At 47.7% G+C, this 12,398-nt stretch overlaps 1 protein-coding gene across 1 annotated transcript in view; it reads left to right on the top strand.

Moving 5' to 3' along the window:
- Nucleotides 1-7,636: 7,636 nt before the first annotated feature.
- The window catches only part of EXOSC7 (exosome component 7), a gene marked incomplete at its 5' end in the record, with an annotated part of 29,150 nt that continues 24,388 nt past the window's right edge, over nt 7,637-12,398 (top strand). The window contains one exon of the mRNA XM_079712198.1: nt 7,637-7,693. Within this exon, the coding sequence (XP_079568324.1) occupies nt 7,637-7,693 (57 nt within the window). The remainder of the gene's footprint in view (nt 7,694-12,398) is intronic.

The following is a 12,398-nucleotide window of genomic DNA, read 5'->3' as shown; positions in this document are numbered from 1 at the left end:
TTAGCATAGGAGCTTTTATTATTCATTGTAAAGATGGAAAAAGTGAGGTGTAGAGGGTCTTAATAATATTCCCTAGATCAGATAAAGCCAGGATCCAAAACCAGCTGTTTGCCGCCACAGACCACATTCTGAGCACCACACATGGCTGATTTTTCTTTCTTTCTTTTTTTTTTTTTCTTTTTTGCAAGAGGGGGACAAGGAGGAATGACCAAGCAGGAAACATGAGTTCTGCTTCCTGCTCCCTCGCACACAATTCATGGACCTAAGGAGAGGTCACTTCAACTTAGTTTTAATGTCTTCATCTCTCAAGTAAGGAGGCCTAGTTCTCTAAACTTTGTGACTTTTTTTTTTTTTTTTTAAGCGGTACGCGGGCCTCTCCCTGTTGTGGCGTCTCCCGTTGCGGAGCACAGGCTCCAGACGCGCAGGCTCAGCGGCCATGGCTCACGGGCCTAGCCACTCCGCGGCATGTGGGATCTTCCTGGACCGGGGCACGAACCCGTGTCCCCTGCATCGGCAGGCGGACTCTCAAACACTGCGCCACCAGGGAAGCCCTGTGACTCTTTTTTAAAAACCTTAGAAAAGGACTCTAAGCAGACTTTGCTTCCGCTCCTGGGAGTCTATAATACTCATTCTTTGGGGGGGGGGCGGGGAAGAAGGAGCATTCTTTCTTCTATGAGCCATTTTGCTGCTGGTGGCTTCCTCTTTAATGGAGCACAGCACCCACCAGGCCACCTCACACACTTGGGCCCTCAAAAAACACAGCCTTTCGGGAAGAGACCATAGGGACTAACTGACCTCTTCCAAACTCTGGTCCAGCCTCTTCTACAGATGGGTAAAGAAATGAAACTCAAGGAGTCAGCTGATTTCCATAAAATGGTTAGCGAGCTGGCTAACTTCCTATCTAGGTCTAACGGATGGTATCCTCTTGTTGCTTATGCGGCCATCTCCCTACATTAACTCCTCCTTCCAGGAAGTCTGCAACCCAGCAGGAAACTCTTTAAAAAGGCAACAATATATCACTGATTTAGCTACCCAATTAATATTTGTCAACAAGTGTTATACTCATAGTACATGGAACCCTTTGTAATCAGGTGCATGATCTCACCTGACACTGAACTGCCCCTGGCCTCTGTCAGGGTAGGTTCCAAGATGGGCCTTTTGCTTGGCAGCTGCCACAGTGCAGGGCACGCCCAACGTGGAGTGGGGCCCTGACTCTTTTCTGAAGGTCTACTATACTGGGCTGTAGGCTAGACGCACCTCATCCTACTCTATCCTCATAGCTACTCGACCTTATAGGATAAGTCCTCACTTTCCCACCCCCTTTTAGAGGTGAGGAAACTGAGGCATGGAAAGATTACCCTATGTTCATACTGCTAGGAAGCAGTGGAGACAGGCTACACTCCCAAGCCTGCTCTCATTCCAGAGCCTACCTTTAACTACTCACTACAATCATTAACTTTGCCCATTAACTAGAAACAAAAGGGGGAAGGGTGCTGATGTTTCTACCAGTGACCTTGGCTTACTTACTGTTTGAATTTCTTGCCCACATATGGTCACCCAGAGATGGCACTCTCGGGTGGGCCACATGCAGTGCTGTTCATAGACCACAGACCTGAACTTAAGGATTTTGTGCTCTAAGCTGGGGCCCTGGCTGAACACCAGCCACCATTCAGAAGACTGATCCTGCCTTAACTTAGGAAGCAGGAGGGCTGTGAAGCTTCAGCCAGGAGAGTCACCCTAAGATTGAATCCCTAAAATCTGCTTCTGCTGGGGAACACTTCCTGTAGGGCCAAGTTCCAGCACGCTGCTTTTTCTGAGGGAAAGCCCACCCATGCTAGGCAAAGGCTGAAAATGGCACCTGGCCCCACACTGTGCCATGTGCAGATGCGCAGCCACTGTGACATCACCCAGGCAAGAGCGCGGTTTTCTTAGGGACTAAAAGCAAAAGTGCTTAGAGGGGTCTGAAAGAGGAGTTAGGGAAGGAGAAGAGAGAACCAGTTACTACAACTGTACCAGGCTTCAAGGAGGGGAGCCATTTTGCTTTCAGGTCCCTGCTGATCCCACTCACCTCAGGCCCTGTAAGTGGCAGTGCAAGAGCAGAGTCTGGGGAGGAACCTGGGCCCAAGGAAACAAGACTCTACAAGTCCACAGCTCCCGCCTGCCAGGCGAGGCATTTGTTAGAGGCCTTTGGAGATAGATGGGAGACTAGTGCTAAGCAGAATGAAGACTGGGCTTGGAGTCAAGAGGCCAGAATTCTACTCCCCACCCTGCTGCTCACTAACCTCATGATTTGGGGCGAGACAGTTACCCTCCATGGGCCTCGGTTTCCTCACCCATAAAACAAGAGGGAACATTGAGCTGATTGCTAAAGTCCTCTGCAGGGCTGAGATTCTGATTCCTCTGTTCTCAGAAACAAATTCAACATCTTTGTTAATTTCTTGGATTTTTTTATTATCAAAAGTATCCTTTAACTTTCTTTCCCCATTCTTTGTTAATATTCAAAAAGAAACAGTTGTCTGTTAGCAATTTTCCTGAGCATGTTCAATTTTTTCAATGAAGTATGGCATGTAATTACCACTTCCTTTGTTTTTTCGTTTAATGTTTTGCAGAGAGGGAAAAGCACTATCAAAATACATCAAATATTACAAAGTGGTAAAAGAGAGAAGTCTTAAAGTTAAACATGACCATTTTTCAATGTTTAAATGTCTCTATATCCAAGATCTACTGTGACTTCTATAACCTGGTAAGATAGGCATTTTCGTGTAAAATGAGGTTTAGAGAGGTTGACTTACTCAAAGTCACAAAGCAAGTTAGTGGCAAAGTCTAGATCACTGGAATAGATGCCCAATAGTCTTTCCACCATAGATCATTATCTTCCTAGCCAACCTGCCTTTCTAGATTCTCTGCTACTCTTTCTTGGGTTAGAAACGCACACTTTGTACAAAGCAAAGTCAAAACTTATTGCAACAGAACTGAGGCCAGAACTGTACTTGTCCCACTAGGGCCATTGTCCTAAGGTGAAAAATCAATCCTACCCCAAGGCATTCCATCCCCACTGACCCTGAACAGGAGATTTTCATGTCTCAGGTAGACCAGAAAATCCAAAGAGTTCTATCAATGGAATGTTACCAGGAATGCTACAATTTGGAAAAAACAATGAAAAGAGGGAGTTTTCCTGGTGTTTCCTCACATTGCCTGGATGAATGACTGAATTAGGTGGGACATGCAAGGTAGTCTTCTTACCTACACAGTCAAAAGTCAGCAATAACCTGACCATTTGTCTCTGGAAATCTGCTTTTGAAGAGGAAGGCAAATGATTTTAAAATGCAGAGAACAGGAAGAAATTCGAGGCAGCATGGCATTAGCCTTCTTATTTCCCCCAAAAGGTCAATAGCCAGACATCACACCTTCACTGCTGCTTCAGCTTCTGTTACTTTCTATGACTATCAGGGTGTGTACGTGTTTAAATACTTCCAGATTTGCTAATCAGGACATGTGACGCCCTTTTCTCACACATGCCCTAATGAAAGACATAGGAAGCACCCTGCCATTCGCTCAGAAAGAAACACACGTGAAGACCCTTCCTCTAAAGGAAAATAAGCTTTACCTATGTATTCCCATCAATTTTTCTATCACTGGAACCACAAGTTATGATTTCTAGAATGACAAGACAGACAGACCTGCTGGCCTGACTATGACAGGTTATTCATATCGAGTATTCTTTAAGACAAGGCACAGGCAGGACAAATGCAAAATGTTTAAAGGAAACGGATCTGTAGGGAAAACAATAGCTCACTTTTGCTTTTCTGGGGGTGCTGGGCTAATTGTGAGAATGCAAAGGAAAAGGCCTAAAACTTGGCTACCTCTGTTTAAGACTGGGAATAAAATGTTCCCTTGCTGGGCTTTTAAGAGGTCTCTTTTGAGAGCTCTCTGCAACTTCAGCACCACGGACTCAGCACTGCCCCAAGCTCTCCTATAACTGACTTTTTTTGCTTTAATTAACCAAGGCTAGGTGGGACAGATTTACTCCATCTGTGTAATGTTACTGTTATCCGCCAGTGGCTAGGAGCAGCTCCTTACCTGTTGCTCTTGATGCCTGGCCTGCACAAGTAGCATCTTATTACAGGCCGGCCTCTCATCTAAGTACCATGTGTCTCAATTGAGCACTTTATTTTGTCTTGTTCATGTACTAGTTCAAGAGCCTGGGCTCCGCAGTTATAAGAAATCTTAAACTCCTTTTAGGCAGGTGTGTGTTTTCAGTTTCTTATCTCTTCAGGCCCACGAGAACACTAGGGACACACAGGCATGCAAACAAATACTTCCTGATTGTTTGAAGAGCTTCTAGATGTCTATTCTGGGAATAAGCACGTGGTTGGAATCTGGGTCTCCATGCCTATCTCAACCCTCTGTACCTGATCCATTGGCCTTCTCTGCCGTTGAGGGATCTCAGGTACTTTGAGTTAAGCTCTCCTTGGTCTATATGTAACCTTTTCCCTTACCTAAAAGAGTTGGCTGAAACAGACACATGAGCTTCCCATCAGCACCACGTTCAATGTTCCTCTAGGAAAAGGAAGAGATTCCTTGCTTTTGGAATTAAAACTAACTATAACTTATAGGGCATTACCAGTTCCATAACAAACACAGGCCTCCTTCAAATACTCTGGTGAATGAAATGAAAGGGGACAGCTACATAAGGGGATGGTTAGGAATGCAGGTATGGGAGCTAGGTTTTCTGGCCTCAAATCCTGGCTCTACCACTTACTAGCTGTGCGACCTGAGACCTTGGTCAAGTCAGCCTCTCTGCACCTCAGTTTCCCAATCTGTAAAATAGGATAATAGTACCTGCCTCACAGAGCTATTGTTAATAGGACTGAATCAGTTAGTCTTTGTAAAGTGCTTTAGAGTAGTGCTTGGCACATAATAAGCACTATTATGCTTAAGTTACTGTTAGATAAAATTAATAAAAGTACAGAGATTTAGAATAGACAGACCTATAAATCAGTATGCCTCCAAAAGAATCTGACAGTGATGGGAAAACAAGCAGGTTAACAGAATAACATGCCATCCTTGGTGTTTTGATTTTCTGGCAAACATACAATCTTTGAATTGCTTCAGTAAACCAAAAAGAACGCTGGATTTATAGGTTTTTGAAATGTCTAACATGTTATCACAACAAATGTGATAAAAATGTTCTGGCTGCATTGAAGCAAAACAATTAGTGAAGGTGTCATTGTTTTAGTAGAGAATTTTAAATGAACATTCTACTGTTTACACCTCTTATATCTACTTAGTCTAACATGTCAGACATTGTTCATAATGTTATTTAGCAAATACTGCCAACCCTTCTCCAGCAAAGAATCTTAGTCAATTATCAGGGGAACACTTCAAATGTATGTTCTATATTTTAAAAGATTCACTGAAAGATGAATCTTGGGCTTCCCTGGTGGCACAGTGGTTAAGAGTCCGCCTGCCAATGCAGGGGACGTGGGTTCGTGCCCTGGTCCGGGAAGATCCCACATGCCGCAGAGCGTCTGGGCCCGTGAGCCATGGCTGCTGAGCCTGCGCGTACGGAGCCTGTGCTCCGCAATGGGAGAGGCCACGGCCATGAGAGGCCCATGTACCACAAAAAAAAAAAAAAAAAAAAAAAATGAATCTTTATATAAAGATGATTCCATGGTATCTAAACTCAGTATTTTCTTTCGGTGTCTTTTCTCATCTATTCACTGCCACTTTTTAGACCCTCAATCTTCTTAGATATCCTAGCTACTAAAATTCCACATCCAGGGTCTCTCCTTTCTGAGCAATCTCTAGCACAAGATACCATTTCTAACATCAGCAGTCCCTTGTTATCTCACCACGGAGGTCCTCTCTAGAATCCAGGCATCCAACCACACACAAAGGCATCTATGTGCCACAACAGGTGGGGGCACCTGTGCTTTCGTTAGGGAGGAAACACTTCCAGTTTCACTTCTCCTAGTTTCCCTGGAGGGCAAAGTTCAACACTGCAGGATGTCTTCCCTGTAGGTGCACCTGCAGAGAATTATGTAGAGACATCAGAAACAACTAATGTCCAGTCTACTAAGAAGTGATCATCTATTTTGGGCCTCAGCAGTTTAGTGCTTAAGAATGTGGGCAGGTACTTCCTCTCCATACCCTCCTCGGACTGACCTCCCTATCCCACTGTGTTCACTGGTGCCACTGTCATAGCTCTTAACCACCATGTTCTGTGGTTATGCTGGCCCTGGGTCCTTCCCCTCTGCCTGGGGAGCTTCTCTGGGCAGAAGTTGTGCTCCACTTGTCTTAGTGTTCCAAAGCCAGCACAAAGCCCATCTATGCTAAGCTCCCAAGAGTTATGTGTGAAACTGTATTTGAGCTACTATCGGAGAAAACCCAAATGTTCTTTGGATGATCAAGCTGTCAAGGGTTACTTTCACTTTTGAGTGCAGGGAGGTTCCTCAAAAACGGGGCATTTGGAAAAGTCATCAGACCCCCTCTTTGTTTCTGTCGTTTTGGGTTAACTTTCCCCCATTTATCCACGTGGCCCCTTTAAAATTTTTTCGTGCCCTGTCAGCCCCGCCTTAATGGGCTCCTTCAGTGACCCCACATTCACCTTGCAGGTATCCTTTCTGAATATTCAAGGCCCATATCCTTACTTGGCCACTAGCGGGGCTGGCATTTTTTTCGTCCACGGCTCCCAGCGATCACCAGTCACTGCTGGGAAGCGCTGGGGACGCCTGGGCGCTGCGCCCCCCAGCCAGCGCCGACCAAGACTCTCCCCCCACTACTCTCTTTGGGACAATGCTCCGGCAGCCACACAGGGCAAGGGGATCCTACAAAGGTTCCGGGTCAGCGTTCGGTCAGCCAGCCCCAGAAAGAGAGCGGGGGTGGGGGTGGGGGAATCCCTGGGGTGAAGACGCCTCGGGACTAGTGGGCATTCACTTCTGGCCCAGACCCTTCCCACCGGGAACGACCTAAAGAGGTCTTTATCGCCTCTTTCTTTTCCACCATTCTAGGGACCAGAGAAATGCAAGACAGGGGGCAGGAAGGAGAGCAAGGAGACAGCCTCTCAGGCCAATCACGACGTCCGCCTCCCCTCACTCGGAGTGAGTCTGTCTCTCTCTCTCTGTCTCTCTCTGTCTCTCTGTCTCTCAACACACACGACCTGCTACTTCAACTTCAGCTCTGAGCAAACTGCGCCGCACGTCTCTCCTACTACGAGTCCTCCAGCTCCGGCTCCGGCCCCGGCCCGTGCCTCTCGTCTCACCCCAGCTTTTTCACCCAATCCCAGTTTCCTCACCCAACTGACCGTGAAGCTGGAGGCAGTTCCCCAGTCCCAGGTCCCCGGTGGGGCTCGGCTGCCGCCGCCGCCGTCGCTCCCCCTGCAGCCCCCGACCCGCGATCCGGCCTCGGGCTGCAGCGATGGCTCCCCGGCACGAGGCGCCGCGGCTCCCTGGACTCGGCCAGACACAGGGCGGCGCGCAAGAGAAGCCCATCGAGCTCCCGGCGGTGGTGGCGGTGGTGGCGGCGGCGGCTGGAGCGGCCGCCGCGCGGGCTGATGACGCACAGGCGCGGAGGGGGCGTGGTCGGCGGGGGAGACGCTGGCAGATGACATCTGGCGGCGGGGAGACTCGGCAGCATGGCGTTTGTGGCACTGAGTGAGGCGGAGAAGGTGTACATTGTGCATGGCGTTCAGGTAGCGGTAGCAGCGGTACCGGCGCCGGCCGCCGGGTTCCCCTAGGACTGCGGCTGACTGGGTTTACCTTGTGATTAAACCACTCTGCGGCCGGCGTGTGCAGCTCGAAGCCGGCAATGAGGGCGTATTTGGGACCGGGCGGCGAGAATCCATTTAGGATTGTATGCGTACTTGCTTCTTTCTGGGTCTACAAGGTTCCACACCCGGGTAGGAAGCGGTGGGCAGTCCCTGATTCTGTTAAAGACCCTCTCAGCCTTTGAAGGCTGAGCTGTCCCACTTTTGTTAGGTACATATTCTATCATAATTTTTATCCCATTGAATCTTTGTAACAGTCCTGAAGGTAAGTATTATCTCTACTTTACATATAAGGAACTATGCTCAGAGAGATTAAATTACTTGTCTGAGGTCACAAAGTAAGTGTGTGGTGGTGTTACCCGAAAACAGGGTTTGCTTCTTGGTGGGTGTCGAGCCAAAAGACACAACCAAGCCAAAGATTGGGAGAAGGAAGGATTTATTAATTGCAGCAAGTGAGGGGACACTGAGGATCTTTTCCAAAGCAGTGTCTATCCAATTAGCAAAATTGGAGAATAAGCTAAGGGCACATGCATATTCATGTAGGGGCTTGAGCAGAGGAGAACTTAGCATAGAATTGGGGCAAAGGTTAACAGACTCCAAGCTTTAGTTGATTGGAGTCTCCGAAGGTCAAAAGTCAACATCATCCTTCCTCAGGTTGAGACCAGCTTGGGGTCTTATCCTGTGGTTACCATCCTCTAGCTGGGTGGGGGCCTTAGTTCTTATAGAACAAGTCAAAGATCTGTATCAGATTGTTAAGTATATCCCTTGAGGAAAAACTAGGGCTCTGTTTTATCTCAACTGTTATTTCTTCACTGCTTTTCCTTTTTTCCTGCATTCTTTACTTCCCTCAAGATCATTGATTACAGAGACCTGTTCAAGGGCAAGCATTATGGTCAGGCTTAGATCACAAAAATGCTTAGGCCTAAAATGGCTTCTCTTCTGTCCAGAAAGCCATGCCTGGTTCTCTTTTTCTGGGCCCCCCTACCCTCTGATTACAGTGGACCTGGGATATAAATCCAGATATTTCTGATTGCAAAGCCCAACTCTACTTGCATGCCACTTTCCCTTTTTTAAAACGGATTCAAAGCCAAAGGCCAGAGAGACTCCCCACTTCTACTTCTCTTTCTTCTGTCCTCTGAAAGCATGTTGGGGAAATAAGAAGGGGGAGGACAAGTTCTGAACCCCACCATTTTCCTAGACCTTAAATAATATATTGACATATATTGCTGTATTGTTATCTTTTTAAGTAGTACTTTTTCCCACGTTGGTTCTAAGTTTCTTTAGAACCCTATTTTGCATTTCTTTGTACAACTTTTGTTTTACTAACTTGTATCAAACTGGTTTTTATATTCAGGAACTTGGGGGCAGATGTCAGAATTTCCAGAATTAGCATTTAATACTCTTTTGGGGTTTGCTTAACTAGCTAAATATGTGCTTCTTCCTCCATGAAGAGACATTGCTAACCTCCGTCTTAGCCCAGTAATTCTGAAACCTTGAACCGCCTTTTACTCACAAAATACAGCTTCGCGGGCTTTACCTGGACCTTCTGAATCGGAATCTCTGGGGCTGGTACCTGGGAATGGGTATTTTCATAAATGCTGGGAGATTTTGATGCAGTCACCAGACGTTGGGCTATGGGCAAGCCTCTGGCCTGGTCTAGCCTGGAGTCTGCTGCAGAAATCTTTGCCCCCCTGCCTGAGGTTGTTGCAGGAAGGGGGACCCCTTCCAGGGCCCGAGAGTGGGCTCTTGTCTAACACTCGGAAATGAATTGTCTGAGGGGACACACGTGCTGACAAAGCAAGAGACTTTATTGGGAAGGGGCACCCGGGCAGAGAGCAGCAGGGTAAGGGAACCCAGGAGAACTGCTCTGCCACGTGGCTTGCATTCTCAGGTTTTATGGTGATGGGGTTAGTTTCTGGGTTGTCTCTGGCCAATCGTTGTGACTCAGGGTCCTTCATGGTGGCGTGTGCATCACTCAGCCAAGATGGATTCCAGTGAGAAGGATTCTGGGAGGTTGGTAGGACATATTGACTGGTGTCCCCTCTCCTTTTGACCCTTCCCGAATTCTTCCGGTTGGTGATAGCTTGTTAGTTCCGTGTTCCTTACCAGGACCTCCTGTTGTAAGATCACTCATGCAAATGGTTACTATAAGGTCTGGCCAGGGTGGGCGGTTTCCGTCAGTGGTTCCCCTAACAAGGTCACATGACCTCCTGCGTCTGTTTGAGTGAGGACTTGGAGTCAGACTGAGCAGGGATCCTTTCCCGGCTCCACCATTCACAGTAAGAGTGATTCTTACCTGAGTAGCTGAGCTAGCGCCCCCTGTGTAAAATGAGAACATATCCATCTGGGAGCAGAAAGGGATTGTGAGGAATGATGAGAAAAGAGAATATGGACCACCTGGCATGTGGGCAACCCTGAAGAGAAGTTGGCTCCCTGTCAAGATTTTTCCATCGGAAGTGTGGCTTTGTCCGGAACCATCCATACTATATCCGCAGCCTTCCTAGTGACCCCATGTGGGGTTCCGCCTGTGGCTGTTGAGATTTAAGCTCTTTTGATTTGGAGGGCTAGAGATTGTTAAATTGTCTCAGGACAAGGGGGATTTGTGGCCAGGCCTAGAAAGTCCCTAGGCAGCTCTGGGGTACTGCCTTTTCAGGGCTCCAGCATGGATCACGTAGACTGTGTGACTCTGCCTGTCTTTATGTCTCTGGTGACAGCCCTACTTCTCTCTGCTGAAGTATCTCACTTCTCCACAAGCCACTTGCTGTCCAGCTGCCTTCCACCCTGGTACATGCTATCCCCCCACCTTTACTTCTGTGAGGCCTCTCCAGCCTCCCTCCACACCATGACCTGTCAGGTCCTCTTTAACTCCCTTTCCCTCCCAAGTATTTCCCAGATCAGAGGTCAGATTCCAAGGAGAGAATCAGTTTCACGCCCAAAGAGCTGGCCACTCTCTGGATTGTATGCCTTTGGGTCAGGCCCTTTGCAAGGTGAGTGGGATCCCATCCTAAAGGAATGCAGGCCCACCCAACAGGCTTGGAAAGTGGAACGAGGACAACATCTCATTTTGCCTGCTGTGTCTGGGGCCTGGGCCTGCAAAGCTGGCCCTTTCCAAAGTAGGGTGGCTTTCTAGTAGGGGAGGCCATCTGGTCTCAGTTCTCCTCCAGGAAGCTCTGCGCTCTTGGACAAGTCAAAGCAAGGTAATGGGGGTGGGAGGTGGTTAACATCGCCTCAGATGTTGAGTCTAAATCCTCCCAAGTATGTTGGATTAGGAGAGCCAACTGACAACTCCCATTAGGAAGTAGGACTGGGTTACCCGGGTGTGAGGAACAGCAACTCTGGGTTGGGTCATCTGTCTTGCCACTCTGTCACAAACAGGAGGTTAAACTTGGCGCCTCAGTGTCCTTACTTGTAACCTCTCTCTGGGTTGTTTTTGAGGATTCAATGAGTTAATATGTGCTGCCAGAAGCAGAAGAAGGAGCTGCTGAGCAGGGACTCCTGTGTGGTGCACTGTGCTGAGGATTCTCCTATAACTCTGTAGGGTCGGGGTTATTCCCGCTTTCTAGACAAAGAGACAGACTCAGAGCTGTTGAGGAACTAACTTGCTCAAGGTCAAAAAGCTGGCGTGGAACAGCGGAGTTTTAAATATAGGTTGGCGGTGACTCTGTGCCACACCCAACCAGCAGGGTTGTTGTGATCACACAGGTAACAACTTGAAAGTCATGAGGAGCCATCCTAGCATCCAGAAGGCCTTTACCTAGAAAGGTGCTCAGTCCCCTCTGCTGAGAACAAGGTTCCACTCCCTGGTGTGGTCCGTCACCTGTGGACATCTCCATTGATTTTTTTAAATGGAGCTGTCACTTCAGGGCAGCCCATGTTTAAGTGTTCACACATGGATTGATTCCTTAGCTCCTGCGTACTACAGATGAATAAAAATTGTGGTAGGGCGTCAGGCTCTGAGCCAGGCCAAGCAGGTTTGGAGATTTCCTAAGCCTTTTATGAGGAAAAGTGGATTTTTAAAAGTCCTGTGTGCAGTGATTCATGGACTTTGTTTTTCTCCTGTTGTGTGCTTTTTTCTATGAAAAAAATTATACTTTACGTGTCCCTGGAAAGGGAAATTTGTAGCTTTTTTGTTTATCTCTTACTTGTCACCGGAGCCTTCCTGACTGAGCCTTCCCCAGGAGGCAGAGACTGATTTAAAGGCTGGAAAGGCAAGCTCTGGTGAGGCCCAGTTTTCTGACACCCCTCCAGCCACATTTTGGAACAGTGGGTTGTCACTACAAAGGGTTGTGACTAGAGTGAGTGGTAATTTAAAGCAATAGTGGGAAGCCCTGTAGCCTTGCGGCCTCCCTGCTTTCACAGTCGTCATCACCATCATTAGGACGAACTGGTATAGCCAGCCAGTTCGTCCTTTGAGGGAGGCCTGTGCTGCCTCCTTTGCACAGTGAAGAGACTCTTTAGAATGCAGGAGACTGTGTGGAATTGGGGTTAAGAGCTCTGGCTTGGAATTCAAGTGCTATTTACTGGCTATGACGTTGGGCCAGCCATTTAGCATCTTTCAACCTGATCCCCATTTGTAAAATGGAATGAAAATTTGCTCTCTTACATTACAGGGTTATTGCGAGGATTCAAC

The sequence above is a fragment of the Hyperoodon ampullatus genome (assembly GCF_949752795.1).
Source record: "Hyperoodon ampullatus genome assembly, chromosome: 10".
Taxonomy (NCBI): domain Eukaryota; kingdom Metazoa; phylum Chordata; class Mammalia; order Artiodactyla; family Ziphiidae; genus Hyperoodon; species Hyperoodon ampullatus.
Note: the sequence above shows the minus strand (reverse complement) of the source record. Positions and strands in the feature narration are given on the sequence as shown.